Source organism: Microcebus murinus, chromosome 20 (assembly GCF_040939455.1).
Source record: "Microcebus murinus isolate Inina chromosome 20, M.murinus_Inina_mat1.0, whole genome shotgun sequence".
Taxonomy (NCBI): Eukaryota; Metazoa; Chordata; class Mammalia; order Primates; family Cheirogaleidae; genus Microcebus; species Microcebus murinus.
In genome coordinates, this window is record NC_134123.1 from 27,100,241 (window position 1) to 27,126,706 (window position 26,466).

The 26,466-nt window shown below is 45.2% G+C and overlaps 1 protein-coding gene across 1 annotated transcript in view; it reads left to right on the plus strand.

The window, feature by feature from the left end:
• The first annotated feature begins 2,796 nt into the window (after positions 1–2,796).
• The window catches only part of VAT1L (vesicle amine transport 1 like), a 78,816-nt gene continuing 55,146 nt past the window's right edge, over positions 2,797–26,466 (plus strand). Inside the window, exons 1-4 of the mRNA XM_012749328.3 lie at positions 2,797–2,816; positions 3,318–3,362; positions 5,223–5,383; positions 10,125–10,602. Of these exons, the coding sequence (XP_012604782.2) occupies positions 2,797–2,816; positions 3,318–3,362; positions 5,223–5,383; positions 10,125–10,602 (704 nt within the window). The remainder of the gene's footprint in view (positions 2,817–3,317; positions 3,363–5,222; positions 5,384–10,124; positions 10,603–26,466) is intronic.

Consider the following 26,466-nt stretch of genomic DNA (forward strand, 5'->3'; position numbering starts at 1 on the left):
ACTACCAGTGCTTTCTGCAATCCTTTCCCGAATAAACTGCTTGGCCTCAAGTTCTAGTTGCAGGGTCTGCTTTCAGGGAAACTTAAACTAAGACACCTGCACATCAGGCGGCAAATTGGACCTTCACGTGTAAAGTGAATCTTTACCTACTGCATTTCAGGTGTGCTAGCGATTGGCAGGGATTGCCTACATTTGCTCAGACACCTCCCATACAAGTATATTGATTTCCCAGCTTAATAAACTAAGGGAACAGGAAGCTATTGGAAGAGAAATTGCTGCGCAGAGAAGGGGCAGGTGGGGCATGTTTTGGTGCAGTTCCTCTGGGCCCCAGATCTTCCATCAGGAGCACAGGGGGCAGACGGCACTGTCGGCACAGGGTGGGGTTTCACTTTGCTACAGCTCTTGTATCACCATTCCAGGAGAATGTCCCTAACAATCTAAATGCTGCTATTAAAGCAAATGTTGCAAACACCTGGCTCCCCTTGTGTCTGAGTGAAACTCAGCAGCATCATCACTGGGAAGGCAGGACAAAATCAGCGTCTAGAAATCCCTAAACGACATCTTCTTCTCTACCTCTCCAGAATCACAGAAATCTCACTCTCCCTGGAAGTGTACCCTGGTTTGAGAAACCCTGTTGAGTAAAGAAGCAGTGACATCATGCAAGGGTGGTGCAATGCACTGAATGATTGTGCCCCCCTCCCCATCCAAATTCAAACGCTGAAATCCTCAACCCCAAGGTGATGGTATTAGCCAAGGCCCAAGGTGGGGCCTTTGAGAGATGATTGGGTCATGAGAGATTAATGTTCTTATAAGAGAGATCCAAGAAAGACCTCTTTCCTTTCCATCATATGAGGACACAGCCAGAAGGCACCACTCCTTGAACCAGGAAATAGACCCTTACTAGACATCAAAACTGATGGCACCTTGACCTTGGACTTCCAGCCTCCACAACTGCGAGAAATACATTTCTGTTATTTACAAGCCACTCCATTTATGGTATTTTGCTACAGCAGCTGAATGGACCAAGACAGCAGCCCGAGTGACTCACAGTGGCCGGAGAAGGGCATTAGCAGTGATGTGCTGTGTGTACGTATTGGAGGCCGCAAGCTTTGGGACTTGGATGCACAGGTGCTTTTTGTGCCTCCATCACGGCTAATCCTGGTCAAGGTGTCACCCCCTTTGCCACACACCTCATCCTGCTGCCTGCTTCACTGTGGTCACCATTGAATTAAATCCTTAAGACAAAAACCCAACTTTGCTCATGATGGCCAACTAGATAAACAGCCACATGCAATGCCAAAACTCAAAATCAGTATCTGAGAGGCTGTCTTTATTCCGAAAGGCAGGGGCACATTAAATAAAAGTGTGTCCTTTGATTTTTTTTCCCTCCACAAAAGTACGAATGGTCTCTAAAACAAAACTGCCCAGAAATGATTTAGTAGCCTTCTAACAGCAGCTTCAAATTTATGCACGTGTCTGCAGTGAGATGTGCATGAAACAGGCTTCTGAACTCATGAAAAGGACAAACGGTATTCCAGGTTGGGGACATTCCCCTGGTGTGTGTTGTCACATCAATAGCTATCATTTCCGATCAATGTTGTTTCTGCAGAGAGAGCCCTTTGCCAGGCCACTGCCAACACAGATGACTAATGTGACCTCAGCCCCTGGGCTGGAAAGTCCCCTGAGCATCCATTAGTTCAAGGACCTTATTTTACCAACCAGAACAAGGACATTTCCAAAGTCACACAGGCAGCAAGTCAAAACTCCAGGCCCTCTATCTCCCAGGATCTAAGACTTTGTGGCTTGCAGCAGGGTTTTTCGACTTTGGCGATATTGACATTTGGGGCTGGATAAATTCTTTGTTGTGGGGCCCATCCCGTGCACTGTAGGATAATTAGCAGCAGCCCCTGCCCTCTACTCATGAGATGCTTGTAGCACCAGCTGTGACAACCAAAAATGTCCCCAAGGGGCAAAACCGCCCGTGATTGAGAAGCGCTAACTTAGAGCAAAGATTGCAAATCGAAGCCACATGGGCTAAATTTGGCTCTCAGACATGTTTTATGCATCTTATGTAATATTTGTCAGGATTGTATAAAACTGGTATATTTCACATAAAAAAAAAATGCAGACGTTTGGCTTCTTGGGAACATTCGGAAGGCCTGGCAACCCTGAGTGCATATTCCCACACGACAGTGATGGCGCCAAGTGGAGGTGATGCCACCCCCTTTAGAAAGCCATCTGCACTCCCATGTGCCACAGTCCTCAGCACTCTCTACTGTGCCCCACACCGGGTCCCCTTCAATTGTTCCATGATCTTCTTGGGCCTAAATTTAGATGTCTCCTCAAAACCGTTTGTGGGTTCCTTGAGGGCAGGGTCACAGTATTTTCTTGTTTTGTTCCTTAGTGCCTAGCCCTGAGCAGACACTCAGAAATACTTAGCCACTGATTTCTCCATAGGAGCTTTTTCCCAAAAGATACCCTGCCGAATGCTGGTCTTATGACCTTCAAGGGAAAAGAGCTAGAAGCCAAGGAAGTTTGGATGAAGCTGCATTCTGTATCCCCTTTTTGAAGATTTCAAAGTTGTGCTAACACAAGGCTGTAAATCCGCATTAGAGAAAGCTGTTTGACTGTACTTTGTCAGAGTGTGCCAGGCTAATTTGATCACAGAACCCCCTTTTATTCTAGTCTCAATCAAAATTCTAGGAAACCACTGTTCCATTGAATAGACTTTAGAAAAGGCTGGACTCGAACTCGAAACTTTTCAGATTAAACACAGTTGTTGAAATATTAAGCAATATGACGAAGGAAATTGCAAAGTACTAACATGTCAAGAGGGTCCTCCACCCCCCAAGCATAGACATCTCTTTGGATTACCTCTTTTAAATTCCCCCACATATTTGTGAGGACAGTGTGATCAAAAACTACATCATAAAGATTAGAAAGTGAAACAACAGAAAAATTAAGGAACTCGCCCAGGATTACACAGCTAGGAAGAGGTCAAGCCAGGAACGCAGCTTGTCTGACCCCAAGGCCTGTGTGCTTCGCCTCCGTTTACATTGCCCTGCCTCCCTGGGACATGGCACCATGTTGTTTATGTGTCTGTCTCCCTGCTCCAGACATGTGCCAGGCCTTATTTGTGAAGGAAGCAGAAAGGGAATTATTGCTCATTGATCAACTATCATGCATGGGAAATAATACTTGGAAGTGTTTGCCATAAAGACCTTGTGCAGTTTTCACATCCTATCTGAAGATTAGGTATTCTGATTCTCATTTATTGAGCAACTCCTTTAACCTCTCAGAGCCTAAAATTCCCATAGCCAGGAAGTGGAAAAACTGGGATCTGAACAAGTCCTGGAAACAAGGTAAGTGGTCCTTCCACTCTTTTTAGTGCATAGGAAAAATGCAGAAATTGTACGGTTGGATGGATAGACAGACAATACTTCTTGCTCACTTAATTTGTGTAAAGCACCCTAATAGGCTCTGTGAAGAGGAAGGGAAAACTAAAAGAAATAGGGCCAGGATTCCTTCCCCTGAAGAACATTTCCCTGTATCCTGGGATTTAAGCCTTCTAACCTCAGAACAGGAAAGGCAAAATGTGTCCTTCTCAAATTGAGCATTTTCAGCTACATTAAGGTCTTATAGCTACACAGAGTTATTGCTCTGAGAAAGCCCCAACCGACTGGATGTGGGCCAATGTGACAACAAAGGAAACAAAACTCTCAGGGAAATCAGCCCTCAATCCAAACCAGAGACATCAGGGAAATAAGAGACTGAGCTAGCTGGAGGGCTAATTCTCCCAATTTATAATATGATGCTCTCAGCTTGGAAAGGGGAAAAAAAAGTGCAGGGGAGGAATTCTCCCCCTTTCTTGTTTCTCTGAGACCCTATTTGAGGAGTAAATGCTTTGTTTCCTTCTGAACCTGAATCTTACATCCCTATCCCATTACCATTACTCACAATGATCTATATCAAAGTACTTTGGGGAAAACACAGCTCCCTGCAGCATTTGGAAGAAGTAGATGGCATTATTGCACAGTGATTCATTCAAGGGATCATGCAGCATCACACTAAGAGAAAAACCCTAGGTAGTATTCAGGGGAAGAGGGCAAAAGAAATCATTCAGAAATTATCCTTTAGCATGAATGAGGTTTCAAAAACATAAACTACCTGATTTAAAATCTTTACTCAGCCCTTGGTGGTATATTTTCCTCCTCACTTGGCCAACCATGTTTACCAAATGACACAAAACAATCGATCAGCATCTCTCTGCGGATTATAGCTACTTATGGGAAAAAGAGTAAGAGCAGGTGAAATGTTTCTAATTCTATTCATAATGGTCAGTTTAATGCAGAGCTAATGATTTTCAGGGTCTTAGGAATAGCACCTTTTGGTTAGGGTTTTCCTGTTAACTTCCATTAAAAAATTGCAGTTGAATTCCTACAGAGAGAAACCAATAGGGCGGAAACCTGTCTTAGGAATTGTTGAGAGGGCAGCCTTGAGTCCCGGAGACTGGGGTCTTTGGATAGTGCTGTGCTGTAGGGAGGAACAGGAACTCACCTCCATTCTTCACACAGTCTATCATTAATTTCTTTAAAGCCCCTAAGTGACATCTTAAGTGGAAGATACTGCTATACCTCCTAATGTTCTCTCTCCCTTTTCCCATCAGTTATAGAACACTCACCTTTACCTGGGACATTGTGACTTGACTCAGAAAAACTACAACTCCCAGCCTCCTTTGCAGTGGGTGTGTCCATGTGACTAGGCTCTGGCCAATAAGAAGTAAGTAGCTGGATTATGGTGGATTCCTGAGAAGACTTTAAGACAGAGATATAAGTCTTTTTTTCCTGCCGTCCTGCTTCCTAGGACATGGACATGTCCTGCTTCCTAGGACATGGACATGTCCTTCCATGGACATGATGACTATATCTTGAACCATGGGAATAAGGGCCAATCCTTCAGGAATTGAAGTATGGAGCTAGAAGGAACATTCATCCTTGATGATTTAGTGGCACCTCCATACCATCCTGATATATTCTATCTCCTTTAAGTCATTTATTATTATTATTTTCTTACTTGTAGCTGATTCTAATATTTTAACATCACTTTCACAGTGAAGGTGATTTTCCTGACCCTCCAGACAGCAACTTATATTTCTCCCTCATGGCACTTTCAAACTGATAAATGATTAATTACTTCTGTGTTTTTTGGCTTAATATCTGTAGTGGAGATGGTCAGTGTCCCCCCTACACCCTCTCGGAGCTCACCATGGCTATGCACAATTACGTCTTGGCTTCTTCCAACTGTAAACACTTGCAACTCTTTCAGGACAGCTGTGTCAGCTGCCAGTTCCCAAACAGCCCCTGTGCAGGGCAGGCCAGATGTGGTAGTTGGTTGGTGCCCCCCATAAACAGTCCTCAAACAAGGATTGACAGGAGTTGATGGATACTCCATTTACTTTGCCCCTTGAGGTGTGTTCTACACTGTCTCCTAGAGTTCCCCAGTAGGATTTAACCTGAGTTACGGCAGCGATAACCTGCCATGTAATAATGCACCTTGTAGTAACTTCTTTCCTTCCCCTGTCTCACTTCCACAGACCCCTTCCAGCACTTCCTGGGATCACCTCTCCAATAAACCATTTGCACTCAAATTTTCAAATTAAGAAAAGTTTGCTTTTGGGTAACCCAACCTAAATATATATATATATATATATATATACCCCTCCTTGAGTAGGCTGCTAGCTCCATGAGAACTGAGAATATGTTTGTATTATTTACCATTTTAGCTCCAGTATTTGGCAATAGCACTAGGTAAGCATTCAAAAGGTGATGGATAAATACCAGTTCACTTTTTTTTTTCCCTCTGACACAACTAGAGTTTACCGCATACGACTGGTCCTACAAGGTATAAATAGGAAGTTTACCCTACCATCTTCAGAATGGGCTGCCGACTTCAGAATGGGCTCCAGTACTTCTTTGAACAACATTATTATGTTGCATTCAAGGCAATTATGTTCCATTACCTTTTAAATGGCATCAACACAAGCTATAAGAAATTATGGCACACATTCTTAAGTATAAGCCCCTGGATTTTGCTAAGATATTTCATTAGACAGACTCTTCTAACACTTTCCATTATTGGCCTTCTAAATTTGTCTCCTTCCTCCTGACCTATTCTATGGCATATTTTATGAGTGAAAGATAGAGCAATACATAAAACAAGAGACATTATAGCATAGTGGTTAAGAACTCACATTTCAGAGTCAAATGTTTCCAACTTCCAAGTCCCAACTCTACCACTTACCAAGTAGGCAATCTTGGGAAAGTTTCTCAGACTATAATACAATAAACTTTCTCCTCCATAAAGTAGGGATAATAGTACCTATGGCAAAGGATTATTCTGAAGATTAAATAATAATATATGTATAATGATTCTAATATATGTATAATGATGTAATAGAATAAATATTACTAAAGGATATAGTTGAAGACATTGACTGTCCCAAGTAGTATATTAATATTTCTCTAGAATGTTACTGAACCATTTCAAACTATTTAGAAAACCATTCCTAAAAATCATACTAAGATTGTTTTCCGTATCTTATTACTCAAAGATGTCATCTCTATTGTGTGACACCCCCCTCAGATGCCAATACCTTGAGGGGTTCCTGTATTTATATGGCCATCTGCACTCTCTTTTTACACACACACACACACACACACACACACACACACACACACACACAGACACGCACGCGCACACACAAACTTACTTTCCCAGGCCATTTAGAAGCTAACAGACCTGAGCTGTAATACTATGTTTCACCATCAGTGGCTGCTGTTAGATGTTATTCTGCAATGTAAGAAATTTCACAACTGGGGCCGTGAGTGAATGCCCGAGAAATCAATTTTATAAATTAAAAATTGATTTATTGTGTTTATTTGGACGTATGCCATGCACTATGGCTCTTGCCACATTCCATCAGAGATGAGCAGAGTTGAGAATACTTAACAATAGTGGTATATAGGACTCAGAGGAGGGTATTCCTCCCCAAGCAGCACAGACTGGGGTATATTCCCTCTGGGTTTCTGTGATAATCAGCTGCCTACCAATTATAATCTGGGGTTTGTAAACAGCCAGAAGATTTCCTTGGAGGGAGTAATTATATGCCCTTTAACACACTATAAGACAAACACTTTCTCTTAAATGTGCCATGTGCTGACTACAAAGTAGATTCACTTTCCTAATGCCAAAGGAAAACACTCAGAACCAAGGCAAGGGAACTTGGTGAGACAGAGATATGAGGAGGCCAAGAAAGGAGCACAGAGCATCCAAAAATGCCACGGAGTGTTATCAATCAAGGGCAAAAAACTGGTCTGACCCATCCAAATAAACATGCACGGGGAGATGTTAACAGCATGGATTTGGAGTCACTCTCACCACAACCAGTGTGTTCAGTGTATTCCTTTGGGCATGGCAATTCACCATGTTAAGACTCAATTTCCTCTTCTGAGAAAGTAGGAATAGTAATTCTTATTTCATGAGGTTATTCTGAGGATCAAATTATAAAATATACCTAAAGTGGCAAGAACAGTAGACACTCCCAAAACAAGACCATATGTTGCAGATGTTATCAGTGCCAAAGTTACATCCCCTGGGAATTCCCTATTCTCCTATGGAGAACATCCAAAGTTCCCTGCCTCGGAATTCTTTCAGCCCAGAGACATGGGACAGGCTTGAAATGCCAGGGAGATAACACTTCCAGAAACAGCTCTTGGATGATCAGGTATAGAATTGAGTGAATAAATACCTACGTCCTCACTCTTTGGCTAGGAAAACTCTGAGGCTTGTTCCACACTGTCTCTCAAGGGCCCCCTATGGGTTTTGAACCCCATTTGTCCCTTGTGGTAACCTGCTTACGAATGCACTGCATATTGGCTACTGTCAATTCTCTGTCTTATTCCCTGCTTCTCAACTGGAGCTTCCTGGGATTATCTCCAAAATAAACCACTGGCACTCAGATTCTTGTTTTAGGATAGAATCCAGCCTAAATACTACATTTCACAATGTAAACAGGATTAACAGTATTGAGTACTTGGGTTTGCAATAAAATGCTCAACTCACTAACCAAGCCCTGTCTATTCAGCCTCCTTTCAACTCCCTCCCTTCCATTCCACAGTCATCGCCTCAGCTGGGGACCTTCTCACTTGTTTTGTTTTTTTGCCTGCATTATAACCTCTAGCTGATCTCCATGCTTCTAGTAATTCTATCATCGAATCCATCACCTACTACCAAAGCTATCACCCTAAAGTGCTGTTCTGATAATGCTCTTCCCCTGTGTTTGTTTTTTAAGACTTTAGTGGTGTCCATTGACCCTATGATGATGTCTTAAATTTTATAGCATGGCTTAAGACCTTCCAGCCTCATGTTCAGTGACAGCTAAACACAGCCAATGCCCTGCCTACATAGAGAACTAACCAGCAACTTCTCAAAAGTCCTTTTACCTTTCCCCTTTCTACATGTTTGAATGTGCTTGTGACCTTTCCTACCTGAAGAACCTGGCTCATCCTTCAACATCTAGCTCAAATGTCCCCTCTTGTATGAGGACTTCTCCAACTCTCTGTCCAAGTTAACAGTGTCTTCCTCTGGGCTCCCACAATAGCACCCACATGCACTGACTCATGTTTCATTCAACAAGCCGTTTCTGTGCACATTCTACTATGTACTATGTAATCATGGGCTAAGCCCTGGAGAAACTATGCTGGATAAAAGCAGAGACAGCTTCTGCTCACCTGCAGTTCACAGTTGGATAAAGGAAACAGACATTATCAGGTAATCATATGAAAGTTAGTTACAAAGTGACGTGAGAGTTTACAGTAAAATGTACAGACCCAGCCTAGGGCTTGGAATGCCTTCCACAAGGAATGGGCACTTGGGGTGTGAGTGAAGCAGGAGTTAATATCAGATGAAGGAGGTGAAACATACATCCCAGGCCAAGGGGACAGCAGGTGCAGAGCCCTGTGGTAGGAGGGGACATAATGCTCTTTTTGAGAAATAGAAGACCAGAGAGGCAGAGAGGCACAGAGAGAATGGAGGGAGAAGAAGCATTTATATAATTCACGATGCCATGTCTATTTGTGCTCTGAGGTTGAGCTCCTCGAACATAAGGACCACCCATCACTGAAATCAGATCCACTCCAGCGCTTTGCACAATGCAGAGAACAAAACTAACATGCCCAACTTATGGACGAGAGTGTTGAGGCTCTGGAAGGTTGAATGAGTTGACGAAGATCCTGAGGCTGGCAGTGGCATAGCAACTAGAATATATCCCCACTATTCCTCAACTGCATCTCTTTCCTTAACCTGCCACAAGGCAAACCACTATCTGCCCCCCACATTTTTTTTCCCAGAAAACCCAAGTTTTTCTATGAGCTTTTCTCCCCCAAAGGGCCTGATAGCAAAAAACAAAGCAAAAAGCCAGTTATTTCTCTCTCTCTCTCTCTCTCTCTCTCTCTCTCTGTGTGTGTGTGTGTGTGTGTGTGTGTGTGTGTGTGTGTGCGTGTGCGTGCGTGTCGGGAGCAGGTACACATTGGTCTACTGCGGGGTTGGAATAAGAACAGGACCCTTTTCTGGTACAGGAGTCTTTTCCGGAGCCTCGCTAATGGCCCAAGATGGTGCAGGTGGTGAGAATTAGCCATCAGTAAGAAAGCCCCTGGTGGTGCCTGGGAAGGAGCATCCTGGCTGACCCTGGAGGTCCGGAGCCAAAAGACTCTGGATCAGACGCTGCAGGGCAGTGAGCGGGACCTCTGGCTTCCCGCTTCCCGACTCTCTCTGCCCTTCCGCCCAGAACCAGCGGGTTGGGAAACAGCCCAGTTTCCCGGCTATCCCGCCCGCCCCCGCAGATCCGTGGGAGAGGAGGCAACCTTGTCGCGGGAAGGCATCCTCCAGGCCCAGACATTCATCTCTGTCCATTTCAAGGCGCCCCAGCCTGCGCCGTATATAACCAAGTACTGCGCCCACGGAGGATGACACGGTGGCCTTTCTAGGTGTGCTTTATTTACACACGGGTCTTGGGCGAATCCGGATTTTAGGGCTGCGATCAAGAGCCTAGTGTGAGATTGCTTCAGGAACCGGAGTGAGGCTTCGTCTGAGCAAGGACGGGAGGTGTGGGGGCGCAGGTGGGGCGGACGGCGGCTCCGCTCTTGCGAGGATTACGGCGGAGGCTGTGGACCGCGGCGCCGCGGCTCGCAGGGGCTGCAGCCATTGCACAGCGGAGCATCCCACATTCAACAGGAGGAACCCGCCGGAGACGAGCGCCGAGCCCCCCGCGCCAAAGCCCCCGCAGCCCGTGCGCCCCGCGGCCCGGCGCGCCATGGCCAAGGAAGGCGTGGAGAAGGCGGAGGAGACGGAGCAAATGATCGAGAAGGAGGCGAGCAAGGAGCCCGCGGAGGGCGGCGGCGGCGACGGCTCGCACCGCCTCGGGGACGCCCAGGAGATGCGCGCCGTGGTGCTGGCCGGCTTCGGGGGGCTCAACAAGCTGCGGCTCAGCAGGAAGGCCATGCCCGAGCCGCAGGACGGCGAGCTCAAGATCCGCGTCAAAGCCTGGTCCAGTATCCGCGCCTCTCTCGCTTTCTCTCTCTTTGCGCGCTCGGCGCTGCGGGAGGGGGTGGGAGAGCCCCGGCGGGGTCGCTGCCCCGGGGACAGCCCCGGCGGGCGCCCGCTCCGCGCTCGGCCGCCGGGTCTCGGAGCCGCCCCGCAGCCGGCCGGAGCTGGGGAGGATGCGGAGAGGTGGCCCTGCCTCTCCAAAAGCCAGATCTAGGGGGTGACCAGGGGAACCTGTGAGCTCTTGGGGACGGGGAGGAAGGTGGCGCCCCGATTGCGCTGCCGGAGTTCTCCTTCGGGTAGGACAGCACAGCGGAGTTGAGGGTTAACAGGATTAAAACATAATAACCGCAGGCTTACAGTGTGCCAGGCGCCGCTTTTAAAGTTTTACGTGTGCGATCTTATTTAATACTTCCTGGGACCTAATGAGTTAGGTGGCAGGAGCACCCCCGTTACAGGTGAGAAACGGCCGCTCAGAGAGAATGAGTGATTTGCCCGAGATCGCTCAGCTGCCACTGAGTGGCTCGGCAACAGGATTGGACACCCGATCTTTTTAACCTCTGTGCTGTCCCGATGGGGCCGGGACAGGGCGCACCGCCGGGCCCCGCCTCCCGCTCGCCTCCCTCCCTGTGGCCTGGTGTGGGGAAGGGAACTGGGAGGCAGGAAGGTTAGGTATCCAGCCTCCAGGCTTGGTGAGGGGTGAGGCAAGGGTTGCAGGCCAGCCCTGTCCCTCCGCCACTAGCATCCTCTGTGTTTCTGCCAGAGGAGAAAAAACCCTGATCCATCCCCTTCGAGAACTCCTGCTCGGGTCTCAGAAAGAGCCCTGCTCTCTAAGACGCCCTCCATCCCCCATTTCTCCTGGGGAAAACTTCTCCAGACGAAGGCCCAGCTGGGATTCTCCCGGGAGAGTTTAAGCCTCTCTGTGTGCGCCTGGGCACTGTGTGATCACATCCCTGAAGTTCTGGGAAGGGCGGACCCTGGACAGAGGGTCCCTGAACCCGAAACTGTGCGGTGCCTGTGAAACTTATAAGGGGAATTTTGCAGGTATTAAGGTGAGAGGATCCTGTCTCCTCCCATCTCTGTTTCAAAGCCCCCAACACGCGCGCACTGCTCCCTAAAGCAGCAGCCACCTCAGGGGTTCCCAGGTTAGATCAGAAACTCAGAGTCAGGATCGAATCTAGAGACAGGAAAAATGCAAAGGAAAGTCCCCTCCCTTTGGCCGTGCTGAGAGCACGCAGACTTCATTTGGCAGATTAGAAGGCAGCTGGTGGGAGAAGTGGGCAGTGATCTCTGGCTGGCTCCTAATATATGAAGCTGGTCATGTCTGGGCCTCTATGGGGGATTTGGGGTAAGAGGCTTTTTTTTGCAAACTGGGGGATCCTGAGCAATTGTTTTTGCTAACTCTTACTGCACGCCATTGATCCCAGAATGCAGAGCTTATATCTGCCCTTCACTGATAAATCCACAATGCCTAGCAAAGTGCTTGGCACACCGTGTCCTAAATAAGTTATTGTCTAATGAATGGATTGAGGAAAGAGCTTGGACGGGGCTTGTGGAGTCATTATTTTTATTCACTTGCTGGTGGAAGAGCTTCTGGTTAGTACAATTAAAACCATGGTATATTTATAACTCTCCTTCCTTAACCTTGTCACCGAAAAATAATATATGTATATACACACATATATGTGTGCATATATGTAAATATATGCAATTTTATATATACATATGTAACATATGACCCTCCCTCCAAATTGAAGATTGGATTCTAGGACTGTATGTCAGAGTATAGGAGGGCTTTCCAGAAACTATCCAGCCATGTCCTGTGAAAATTATATACGACAATGGCTGGCTACTTTCTGGACAGCCCTCATATGGTTTGGAGCGTGAAAAAGAAAGAAGCTATTTTTTTAAAGGAAAGAGCATCATCCACAGTACACATGTCTGTGTTCTCTAGCCTTATGCTAACTGCATAATTGCTGAAAGGAACTGTTACGTTTTGAAGTAATAAATGTCAAGATGAAGGCCAGGAGATTGATTTTTCAAAGCCAGACACACAAGCCTGTTCTTCAGTGGAGCTGTACACACACACACACACACACACACACACACACACACACACACAGAGGAATCGTTGCAGATCCCCTACCCTAGTTGTTCAGGAAACCAACCAGGCACAGGGGTGCATTTGCAATACAGTGTTGCAAAGGGCCTAGATTGATTTTTCTTTCACCAAGCTGGAAGCAAAGTTAATCGGTTTTTGCAAGGGAGGGTTGGAATAAGCTTGTAAAGATGGCCCGCTGGGCCCTTCGTTCTCTGCTGGGCTGGGATTGGCTGGCCAAAGATGCCCATTGATTGAAAGTTTTAGCCTTGGGATCCAAGATGACTCATTCTGTATTTTTATGAATCAGCGAATGGCTGCCTGGATGAAGGTCCCCCTTTTATCTGCTATTTTTAATAGAAACCTTTTTATCATTAAATAGGGTAATGCTTTTTACTTGGGAAGAATGCATAGTCCATCTGAACTGGTATTAGTCAGAGCTGGAATGAGAGTTCCAGTTGGTTAGTCTATAAATTTTATGGAAACAGAGGAGAAGAGGCAGGAAGAAATACATATTTTATCTCATTTATCCTCTTTCATTCATGGCCCGATGGGACAGGTATTTTTCCTATATTACAGAAGAGCACATTTGTGGCTTGGAAATATTGAATCATTTGCCGAAAACATCACACAATAGTAGGGTTAAGATTTGAATCTGCCTCTCCTTCAAGCTTTGCTGTTTTTCTTTTATTCTATTTTGTCTCTCTTGGTGGAAAAACCATAAGTATTGTGATTCTCCTCTCTGAACCTTGGCATGTACTCTCAATTTCTTTCTTTTCTTCAATGTATATGGTTTCTTTGATCTCTTTATGTCTGGCTAAAGAGAACATTCTCTAGCTATTCCCAAAGTAATATGACTTTTCCCAGAAAGTGGAGACATTTTGGTCAAACGTAGCTCAAAAAGAACTATCACACGAGATTGGGGGTTGCATAGTCTTGTGTCTAAATTTTTTTTAAAGACATCATCTCTGATGGCAGACCTATGTCTACAATTATTCATCGAATAATTTACACAGCAAGAGGTTTAAGTGGCTAAGGTGAAGAAGCGTGTTGCCTTTGAAGAAAGATGGACTTGGATGTAAGCTTAAGCCACACCTCTTCCCATGCATGTGACCTCAGTGGTGGACATGTCCCAACTTCTCCAAGCTTCCTGAGCTTCATCTGCAAAACAGGGATCGTAAGATGAATCTTATGGTACTGTTGAGAGGATCAGATGCAATAAAAAGACTAGCCTTTTGTCAGCATTCGATAAGTAGCAGTTGTTGTTACTGTTGTCATCATTGCTGTCGTCATAGCTACACCTAGATGACATATGCTTCTCGGTGACCTGACAACCTGGGGGCCATCTTTTGAATCATATAATATAGATAATATTATGCCCCATCTGCTTAGTGCATTAGAGTCAGACTTTCCTAGACATGAGTCCCAGCTCTGCTACTTGTTAACTGAATGTCTTAGGTCTGACTTCTTGAAGGCAGAGACTGTCACAGGGATGCTTTTCCAAGTGGCATATTGAAGGGGTGCTTTCAGGCCTATGGGAGCAAGGGAAATAGGCTAAAGCAGAGGAAGGAGCTAAGCAAGGTGGTTGCACCTGGATCCCACCATGGAGTCAGTCCTACCAAGACGCCAGGAGCACAGAGAGCCATTTGTGTCATTGGCTTGTGTCACAATGCCATTGTGTCATTGGGATACTTCCTAAGTGAGGGCATAGAACCTCTCGACCAGAGGTGGCTTGTATTTGACTGAGTACAGTTCTGAGCTGGGGACAGCTCTGAGCCTTGAGCAGCCAACACACCCAGAAATGGGGGACGGGTACACAGCCCATAGAAGGGGTCTGGGTGAGGCAAAGTGAAAGGGACACTGTTCACAATTACTCCTGGGTAGCTGGAGCAAACTGGAATTGTCTTAGGCAAACCAGGTGTGTGGTTCTCCCCTAAGTGATAAGGGTCACATTTGTGCCTTTGCTGCCATCAGTCTTGTCATAGTGGAATGTCTCTTGGACAGCAGCCGCTAGGATTTGAGGCTGGTAGAGGGTCTCCAGGTTGGGCTGCAGGAATGTATTTAAGTGGCCATTAACAAGCCTTGTCTGGTTTGTGGCTCAAATTGGCTTGTGGTAGAAAGGCACTAATGGATTGGGGACATTTATTTTCCCAGAGTGATTTACAGCGAAAGGCTACATGAAACTACTGGAAAGAGACCAATTGGATGAAAAATGGTTCCAGCGAGCCGTGGTTCCATTGGCTGATCTGAAAATGGGCCGAGGGCAGGCCACACCAGAAGAAAGCCACCAGATTGGTGGGATGCTAATATGCCACCCATATATAGTAAGCAGGAGACAAGAGAAGGAACAAACATTTATTGACCAGTCGTTATGGGTCAGGAACTGAGTTTCCTGCTATATACACTTTGTTTCATTTCATCCTCGTGCCAACTCAACAAGATCAGTATTAGTCTCTCTATTTTTAAAATGAGGGCACTGACATTTAGATGAGGGCTAAACTACTAAGTGGAAGAGCTTTCTGAAAATCCAAGTGTGCCTTGTTCTTGGACTCTTTATGTTTGGGAGTGAGAGCATCAGAGAGACACAGTGACAAAGGCATAAAAGAGAAAGACAGAGACAGAGAGAAGATGGGAAACCAAGAGACAGAGAGAGGCAGACAGACACAGAAACAGGAATATAGAGGAAGAGCCATGAATGCCTCTGATTGATTTGAAATAGAACTGGTAAGACCCCAGATCGCACAGTGCCATTTTGTCCTCCCCCCAAATGGCCATTGTGTTTCTGCACCATTTACGTTTTGCCTACGCTTCTGAGCTATGGGGTGTTTGGGGGACCCACCTAGGATGGAGTTACTGTGACTGTTGACCGACCCAGAATATCCATGCGGATTAAACTAATCACCATTCCCTGGATCCACCCTAGATATCGGATTCCTCCCTCTGCCTCCTTCTCCTTGACTGCGCCATTGCTACATTGGCAACTGGAGTATAAAAGATCCCAAAGCAACATAGCATTAAACTGTCACTAACAAGGTTGATGCAATGACACGTGGCCAACATGATGTTCCCTGTGTTTATTCAAATAAACGAATGGAGTCCATGAGGTTAAGTGACACAGATGTTTGCAAAACGGAGAAATTGCTCAGGGGGTCTCTAATAGCCAAGCCGAAGCCACTCCTGACGTGGAGATGGGAATAAAGTGTTCTGAGTCACTCTGTGTCGGATGGAGGCATTGGGATTTGACAGGAAAGGATGACTCTATGCTGAGTCATCTCTGAACCTCATTTGGTGATGAGAAGACGGAGGTGCCAGCTCAGGGGTCAGGCTTATTTATTGAACTTGGCATTTTCTAATTAGCTATATCCTGGCTGATGAGGGCTGAGTGTGGTGACAATATCTGCTCCTTGTCCAATAATGGAATGGACTTCTTGTGTCCCTAGCAATTCAAGGAGGAATGGGAATCCAGAATCAGAAATTCTTATGTCTCACAGGAGAAAAGAACCATCATTTGAACCCACAATTTACACTGAGCCATCTGGCCCCCTGAGAATATTTTGACCTCATTATCAATAGAGAAACTTTGATTTTTTTTTTTCTACTTTCTGCATCCCTTTCCCATCAATCTGCATCTCTACATAATTCTCTCCTCCTCACAATTTTTCCATTCCACTGCTACCAAAAAAAAAAAAAAGTAATAGCCACCAGAGAATAACCCCACTAACAGAAGCAATAATTGGTAAAATTTACAGCAGAGAGAAAAAAAAAGATGGAGAAATCAAAATTGGTTGTAATGATATTTTATGTGGAATAGGGTTCATCCAAGTGGAAATAATTTCAGTAAAATAAAAATGAAGTAAATGGCAAACAGCTTAACAGTGCCATTTAGAACATTTTAATTTGCTCAAAATCATTGATGTTGTCGTGATTCTGATTACTTGTTTGTAGTAGGTATGTCCTCAGGATTAAAAGCTTTGGGGAGGGGATCAAAAATGTAGATGGAATTAAGAATAAGCTGGGATCAAAAGCAAGTGCCTGAAGGAAGAGCAGGAAGGAAGGTGGTTGGGTCCATTCAGAAAAAGGTTCTTTCATTCGGGCTTTAGAAATGCTGCTCAGAGTTGGAATCAGGTGGAGGTGATTAGCTAGCTGTGGAAAGTGCAGGGCTTTGGTTTCGGTGGACGTGGGTTAACATTTTGCTTATTAACCTTATTAACCACGTGCGTTTGGACAGGTTGCTTAGCTCTTTAAGACCTGTTTGCTTTATTTAAAAACGGAGATAAAACCTTATAGAACATCTGACATATAGCAGGTTCTCATAAACAGCAGCCAGATGTCAAATACACAGGCCCTAGTCAGAAACCACAGGCAGGTGGATCATGGCAGGTGGCAGGAGTGGTGGGACTGACACGCCCACCCTGCCTTCTAGGTGCAGCATCTTCGCAGCGACAAAGCCAGGTACGCACGTCAGCTTTTCCCCTGATCCTCTGGGGAGGTAGGTGGCTCAGGAATTACCGCCCGTATTTCCTAGGAGAGGAAACTGGGACCCAGAGATGAAGTGGAAATAGTGAGAAGCTATCATAGATTTGGGTTCAGACCCTAACTCTGCCTCGCTAAGTGCTTAAGCAAATAGCACTGTCAACATGTCTGCATCCTCACCTTGCTGATCACACCCACTTTAAAGCATCATTATGAAGACTACCTGTGAGTATGGAGAAGTCCTGACCATGCCTTGCACATAGCAGATGCTCAATAAAAGTCATTTCCCTTCCTAAGTCACTTGGGCTGTCAAAGACAGAACCGAGACTGGACTCAGCACCTCCTGGTTCACCGCCCAACAGTTCTCACACCAAACTACACAGGTAGCAGGGACTAGGATGCTGGCTTAGGAACCTTATTCCCAGGGTTGGGAATAGATTTGGACCCATCTGTTGCTTCTATCCCACCAGCCTCTCACGCCCACCCATGGGTGGCGGCAGGGACTCTTTGCTAGCTGGGCGTGCACAGACAATCCGGCCTCTGCAGTTTGGCTCACTCGCATTCTAAAGAATCAAAATCCTACAACCTCTGGGCACCTCGCTGACATTCACCACTGACAGCAAAGCTTACCCAGGCGTGGAGAACAGTATGCCCGTGACATCAAATTCCCAGCACTTCTCTTTCCTAGGAGAGATCCTTTTTGACATTTTGGCATTTGTCATGGAAGAAAAAGTTTAATTAGAAGAAAGAAGAGGCTCTTCATAGGAAAGGGCAGCGAGTGTGTAATCTCAAATTAGTTTGATTCCTCTGTGTGTGATTTCATACAAAAAAATCAGTTGGAGCCGTGGTATTAAAATGAGTTAATTTTATGTCTGAAGGCCCAGGAGACAAAATAGATGCTCCAGTGAAAGAATCTGTTTCATCGTGATATTTTCTTGATGAGAGCTTGCAGCCAGTTCCTGTACTTAATCTCCCATCAGTGACCCCTGACACCTCAGCTGAGCCCCACCCCCAGCACTGCCTTGGAGTTGGGGACCTGTGAAATGGCACTTTCCCACACAGAACCCCCCTGGGCAAGCTAAACCACTGGGTCATCCTACTCCTGACTTCTCTATGTGACTGTGGCCCCCAAAACCCCATGCAGAATAATTATCTTGTGAGTAAGGAGAGATTAGATTCATTTCTTAAACTGGCACTGAATACACACACAGTTAGATGGCAGGCAGTATGTAAAAAAAAAAAAATAGTTAATGTTTGAAGTAAAACAGGCCAGGATTCAAATCCTGGCTATAATAATTTTAGCAACCTATGTAACCTCAGGAAAATGATTTAGTCTTTTGAAAACCTTACTTTACTCATCTGTAATATGGGTATAATAATAGATAGTGTGGGGTAAAATTTGTTGTATGAAGATTAAAAAATATATATATATAATGCATCTAAAGTGCCAGCTATAATGGTGACATATTTAATATTTGTTGAATGAATGAATGAATGAATGAATGAAGTCTGTGTCATATAGTAGTTAATGGTGGGGAAGAGATGCAAAGAAATAGGATATTAGAAAGTCCCTTTGTACCTCCTGAAGTTTTCTGAAGGCTCTTCCCCCTTCAGACTCCACATGTCTCCTGCAAAGGGTGCAAGAGCATCAAAAGTAGCCCGAGCAGGATGTGCCACCGTGCTATGACACATACAAGAAGATCAAGATTAATTCCTGAAGGATTAAGAGAGGAAATGGAACCAAAATGTCCTGTGCCCCTACTGTGTGTCAGAAAGGGGGACCAACTTAGAGATCTGATTGAGAAAGACCAGTTACTTTCTCCCTGACTTCTCTCTTCTTTATTTCAGCCATGCCGGCCATCATTGTGGATTTGCCCCTGGGCTTCTAGGCTCTCTCTTCCCCTTTCCCTTGCATCTTTTATCCTCTCTCTCCTTGTGAATTAGCTTCATGTCTCCTGCTGCAATGAGCTTTCTTCTTGATGCTGGGGAAGGTGGTGGCCTTTAGCTCCAGCTGCCTGTCTAATACAAGTTTAGCAAACTCTGTTGCCAAGAGAACTTTTTTCCCCCAATTTGTATCAAGGAATGAGTCTCATTAGTCATTTATGAATCACATACTGGCCCCTGAAGATCTCTCTCTCTCTCTCTCTCTCTCTCTCTCTCTCTCTCTCTCTCTCTCTCTCTCTCTCTCCCTCTCTCCCCCCCTCCCTCTCTCTCTCTCTCTCCCCCCCCTCCTTCCCTCCCTCCCCTCCCTCTCTCTCTCTCTCTGTCTCCATCATGGGCAGATAATGAGACTCTTAAGGGAAGAATCAGAGGGAACTGGAGAAGGCAACTCCCTTCTCTATCCTAGGATCTTACATTTCTCAGCACAACATTATTCTACATTAAATAACAAATATAGTATTTTCTACTGCAAGGCCCCATTGTCTTTTAAAGCTCTTTGGCAATCTTGAAAATTCTAGGAACTTTCTCTATTATCAATAAACTGTTGAATGCCAAGCAAACATGGTTCTTGGTTAACCATAGGCATTGGGAGATGAGCAAATATATTACTGATTTTCTAGTAAATATGACCTTCCTAAAACAAATAGTGGCCATTCCAAGGGAGCATGGCTTCAAGCTCCCCTCCCTCATCTCAGCTTTCTCCAAAAAGAAACCTAAATCTCTCTAGCATTTTTCACCACCAAAAACCCCAAATCTGTCCTCCGGCCTTTACCATGAAGATCTTTGAGTAGGAACCTGGAAAAATACCAGAAAAACCATGTTTTCAGGGAGTTTTACTTCTCTTTAACACAATCTGTTCTCTTGGAACCAGAAATTCACTTTTTGTGCTCTCTAATAACTGCTCTGCCTGGACTGGGAAAATGTGGGCCTCTGGCTTCTCAAGATGCTCAGTAATTTTCTCCTTATTGACATCTGCCTCCATCAGGAGCTGCAGGCCAGAGCTCTGTGGGAGACAGTTATTCCAAGAGCACTCACTCAAGCATTCCTGCAATGCCTGGATATCTCAAGACCTCAGGCTCCACCACCCTTGATGTTAAAAAGAAATTGTAAAACAAACAGGATTTCCATGACTCTGTCCCTGCCCTCCTTTATAGGTGTCAAGCCCTCCAATCTTCACCCTTTGATGCCTCCAGAGGGTTGCAAACATCTAGGGGGTGTTGCATAGTTGCCCATTGATTCTGACCCTTTCCCATCCCCCTGTTCTGCTCCCACTACTGGACACTAAAGCCACCCTGGACATGTCCCCATCTCTTTTCCCTTCCACATAGAGTGAGGCCCCCTGCTTGGACTGTGGCCCCCTTTCCCCCAATACAGGCTACGAAGCAGCATGTGCTACCTTATATATTTAATGCTCATGCTGCTTGAAGTTAATCAGATATATTAATTCTGTTTCATCATTTTCATCATAATGGCCTTTATTAAGTACTTTCCATGTGCCACAGGCTCTATGCTAAGTGTTTCATAGGGATCTGTATGGTACCAGACATTTGACCAATGACAAAACATGATGAAAGAGGTGAAAGGACTTGCTAAAGATCACACAACTAATAAGCTACAGACAGCTGGGACTTGGGCCAGGGTCTGTCTCTCTCAGGGACCCATGCCTTCACTTTGTTGTCCCTGCCTTTCACTGCTCTGTCCCAGACACAAGCCCCCAGAGCTGAAAGGTGGCCTGAATGGTGGCACATCCCACACTCAGAGTCCAGCCACAGGCTGTGTCCCCCAGGCCTGCATTCTCCAACACACACTTCCCTTAGACTGAGGTTTGTTATTGTTCAGAAGACGTGGTTGTTCTTCATGAGAAGAGATGCATGGGAGGGCATTCCTGCTGGCCCAGACAGTCTGAGTCCTGTGATTCCAGAGAACTCAAGATAAGACTTTCAAACTCCACTCTCCATGGCCCCCGCCTCTCCTCCCAACACAGATACACTTGGATCTTTGAGCAGACTGTCCATCAAGTTACAGACTTTCTTAAAAAAATAAAAATAAAAATGCATCCCTTGTCTATGATCAGAAAGAACTGCTTTTCATTTATCTATGCTATGCCTAGTTCAATCTGCTAACAGGGAGCTATTAAACCCACTGTTCCTATGACTGGTCTGAATGATTTGTAATCGGATTCTCTTTATCCTCCCAGCTAAACTCACTGAAATGGTTCCAACTGGGGACTTTGTAATAAACTCTGACTCAGTGTTTCACAGCCGGAACCAGGGAGGCATGACGCAGCCATCAATGTGCCATCTTCATGAACAGTCCTTTCAGATTTGAAGACCTTCTCTGTCTGACCACAGAGAGACAGTCCGTGTCTCTGGGACTAATACTTCAAAGGAAATAAGTAGCAAAGGCAATTTTCACCTTCCCACCTTCTTTAAGCCTCAACATCTCTGTCCTCAGCCAGCAGCCCTTGTGGGACCCTCCTTCCTTTGCTCTTTTAATAGTTTTCTTTCCTTTTCTTAGATTTCTTCTTTCCTTTTGTATCCTTAAGGGAGCTGGGCCTGTTTGCTCTTGAATAGAGACTGAACTTCCAAAGTAATTGAAAAACACTGTCAAAGTGTTGAGTCCTTTAGAAAGCACCAAAGTTGGATACATTCATGCTACAGAGAAAAGCTTCTCAGAGGTTTTCTTTTCCCATCTCCATCCCCCCAACGTCTCTGCTTCCTCCACACTCTCTCCTGCTCTCTTCAAAGTCTCCCAATCTTTCAAACCTTGCCCTCACTGTCTCTTGTCTTTTGCATCTATCTTTGCTCATCTTCCACATCTACTCTTTAATCTTCCAGGAGTAAATCTTAGCTCTTTCCAAAGCACATCAATCAAGCGGGGCTTTGATCTTGGTCCTCCCTGCTACCATCATACAGGTGTACGCAACACAGCTGCCAGCCAAGCATGGCTAGGAGATAGCACCTTTAGCAAGAAGAAGGAAGGGAAGAGCTCAAATCACTCCGAGGTATTTTCCTATCTATGCCTTCAGCAGAGAAATCATTGTCTTCCAGCCTTTATTTAGTGTGCTTTGTGCTAAGCATCAAACATTGAAAGATGGATTCGAAGACAAGCCTGGTACCCTACTACACTTTCTCATAATCTGTGGGGAAGATAATAGGGTAGTAATCCCCCTCCTGTATCCGTCTTTGGTGAATCACACTTAAATATTAATTAATGAAAATTAAAAGTTCAGTTCCTCAATCACACTGACCACATTTCAAGTGTTCAGAAACCACACGTGGCCAGTGGCCACCATATTGGACAGTGTGGGGGGTGCAGTATGGTTTTATCATCGTAGGATGTTTTCTTGGATATTGCTGCTCTAGTCTTCACCTCTTTTTTTTTTTCTATTGAAACAACTGTTTTACTAAACATACGTTTTATCAGCAAAACTATCTCAGTAAGTAGCTGTCATGTTTTTACTAAAAAAAATGGACTATTTCTCCATGGGGACCCTGCCCCTCTGGCTCCAGGAAGACATCAACCCATGACCCCTCTGTGCTGTCTTCTCCCTTCCACGGAGAGAAAGATGGGGCTGCAGAGGTTGAGATAGTAGGAGTGAGGGTCATGCCCATTCGCAAGTGATACTTTCCCACAAGAAGCACCAGATCCCAGCACAGTGAGTTAATAACTCTCTTGTCTCTGTGCTATGACCCTTGTACAGCCTCTTCTTATGGAATTGCCATACTGTGTAGTCATTTATTTATTGATCCTTGACCTCTTGGGAAGCAGAGATGTCACTGTCACTCTTGTACCATTAGTGCCTAGCCAAGCCCCAAAACACAGAAGGTCTGTTGGGTTTAAATTGGATGAGATTGAATGTTCTAGGTGGCCAGCCACTGTCAAGCATCTGTTTGAAGTCGATGCCTTGGACGGCATCAACTATGGACTGTTGAGATGGTAACCTCTGTGGGATCCTTAGGAATAGATCCCTCCTGTGGTGTTCCCAAGAGCAGCCAAGAGTAGGTGACTAACTCCCGGTCTCAGAATCAAGAGGGTTAGCCCTGGCATCAAGGAGAGCTTGTTTCGGACCCATTTGGACCATGCTTTTCCGTTTCCATTGAAATCTGGCTGTAGATATTTAGATTCTCAATATGTCTCCTTGGCCATTTTGTTCTGCGTTGGAAATACTCCTGAAATGTGTTTTGAATACTAATTTAGACATAATATCCGAATATAATTTTGTTCTCAGACACCGTAGAAACAAAGCACTTGTACAATTGTATCCCCAGTTGTATTTCTGTCAGCCTCTCTGCATGTATTATGCACAGAGGGCTCTAAGTGGAGCAAAAAACAGCATTTTTTTTTTTTTTTACTTAATGTGAAAAACATCAGATGGGTCAGAAAACTTCCTCTATCTCAGATGGCTACACTGGCTTGTTCATCTAAAACAGAAGGTGGGGAGGGTTATGTGGAACCGGATACGAGGACCAGCGTCAAGGGCCATGGACCCGCAATGGGGAGAAGGGCATCTCAGCACCCGTAACATACCCATTCCCCCCTCGGATTGAACACAAGTGGCTTCTCTATCCTGAGATCCACATAGGACAATTCTGGCTCTTCTCAAGCAAGAGCTGTGCCCTTTGAGATTTGCATAAAAGGCGTCCTTGCTTTGGTCACCGAGTGTTTTTATTCTTCCGTAGCCAATTTGTGTCAGTCCCTTCTCACCGTCTCAAGATAACAAAACTGGCGCTTGAACGAACCAAAGAAGAAAACACAATTGTGAACGCGATTCTCTGAGATCAATGCCTATTTGCAAACCCTGAGCGTTTGCAAGTTTTCAGTTAAGACTTAAGAAACAAAAATGAAAACTTCAGTTCTGGGGCGATGGGAAAATGAATCAAACATCTGCTTGTTTGACCCCATGTGGATTGGGAGTTAAGTGCTTTGATGAACACATTATCAGCAACGCAAGAGCAGAATAAAAAAAAGGGAGCCCCTTCGCTTGCAGCTTTGGCTGGGTGCAATGGCTCACGTTCTGTCTGAGGGCAGAGGGCTAGTAGAAGCTTCCCATCTGGAATTTGAGGGTGTTTTCCCTGGTGCCTCCTACTCCCCCAGCGTTCTATGATCTCCAACTTCCTGTAGTCACATAGAAAGCCCTGAATGCCTATTAACACTTTTCATAGACTCCCCCAAGCAGTGTGCAATCTCACATGTACTTTTGTAGTTCACCTGCCTGCTACTCTTTCCTGTTTTCCTTTTCCTTCGTCTCTGCCCCTTGCTTGATTTTTTATCTCTTCATTCCTCCATTTTTCTGTTCTCTCATTGTTCTAGGTCTCTATTTAAAGATTTTATTCTTTTTTGTTTTATGTTGCACCATTAGTTACAAGAACTGCTAGATCTTTTCTCCTGGGGGACCACCCCATAGATAATTCACCACCTTTGACAACTTTTCTGTGACCTCAAAGGAATAAGACCCTGAAAGAGGAGATCATACCACCCCCTTCATAGCAGATGCTGGGATACACCACCCAGAACATCCTTTTAGGACCTGGTGCTCCCTACTCCAGCCACCAGGAGTGACGGCGGCTGACAACACACAATGGGTCCCTCCCAAGGAACTGCCCTAAGCTGAAGGAAGCCTCCTTGCCCAAGTTTGCACCCCCTCCCTGTGGGCAGCCTTTATCCCATGACTCGTTGATGCATAGGGACAAAGGCCCAGTCCTCGTGCCTTCTTTCAGAATGACTCAAGAGACCATACTAGTTCTGGAACTTTCCAAGAATGAACTGAGACCTCTTTATTAGTACATCAGAGTTCACCTTCTGCCCATGCCCTGTGCAGCTTCTCTCGCTCCCACCCAGGTTGTTGCCTAGAATACTCCCTGTTGGACCTCCTGCTTGTACAGGGAGCCTGACCTATGATACCTTATTTGGATGATGATGATGATGATGATGATGATGATGATGATGATGGAGCTCACACTTATTGAGTGCTCACTGTGTGTGAGGTGTTCGGTTCTGCATATACCATCATACTGCATCCACACCAACACCTCAAAGGGCGGGTATGTAACTATCCCATTTATGAGATGAACAAACTGAGGCTCAAGGAGGTTAAGCAACCCACTTGAGGAGGAGCCAAAGAGATAAAGCTAAAACTCAGCCCTGGTGACTGCAGAGGAACCCTAGAATAACCCTTTGGGGAAAAACTTTCTGGAGGTCAATGTTTTGACTTCATGGTTACCTTGTATGTTAACACCTCTCCTGGTGGCCATGTGAGTACTTTGCTTACACACCATAAAACCACTTGTCACATCATATTCTGATCAGCTTTTAAGATTCCATTTCCACATAAGAACGTGGAGCCCCTTGTTAATTGTGGGTATCCACTGGCTAGTATACTGCTCAATAAGTATAGTGTAAGTGCTCAATGTGTTGATTGAGTGGAGAGGCCCTGTCTTTGTAACTGGGAAAACTGAGTGATGATCTCTCTACAGGAAAGCAAAGTACAGTATCCAAGAGTACCGGCTCTGGATTTTCATCGTTTGCTTTCACACGTTGGCTTTGTAAACCTCCAGGTGCCTCAGTTTTGTTCTCTGTAAACTGGGGGTCATTTTACCTCTTAGCGTTGTTTATGGTTATTATAAAAATTAGATGATATCACACATGGAAAGCACTTAGCACCATGCTTGATACATAGTGGTACCCCATAAATGTTATCTATCACAGTTACTGGCCACAGATCATTTCTTTTTCTCCCCATGCTCTGTCATCAGAGAAATTAGAAGACCGATTTCCAGATTTCTGCTACCATCTTGGGAACCCTTCCAACAGTCATAAAGCCCTATGCAGGAGGCCTCCCAAAAAGCATCCATCCCTTCTCGAACATTCTTCTTGGGAACAGCTGACGTTGGGCTACTAGAGTGGGTCTTTGCAACCCGTGGGACACATGGGAGTGTGTGTCTGGGCTAAAGAGACTCTCAGAGCTGGGGCTGGGTTGTGCACATTAAAAATAAAAAAAAATAAAATAAACAAATGCCATGCAGATCCTGACATACACCCAGAAATGATTGTACTCAAGGCTCCATCAGGCCATACCTCCTCTACTGGGCACTTACTGCCATGGGGGGAGAGGATCAACTGCCATCGCCTCTGAAGAGGTGTGGTCTTGGTCTTTACTGAGCTTATTACACACAAATTCAAAATGACTTGGAGCTATTTCACAGAGCCATAAGAGCTCATGATTGGAAGAAACTTAGGATGTCAGCTGGTCTTATGTTTTAAATTCCCCCCGTGACATCTTTCATGGTCTTCACAAACATCTTTATGAACCAGGAATGTGATGGTCTATCCAATATTTTTTATCAGTAGCGTAG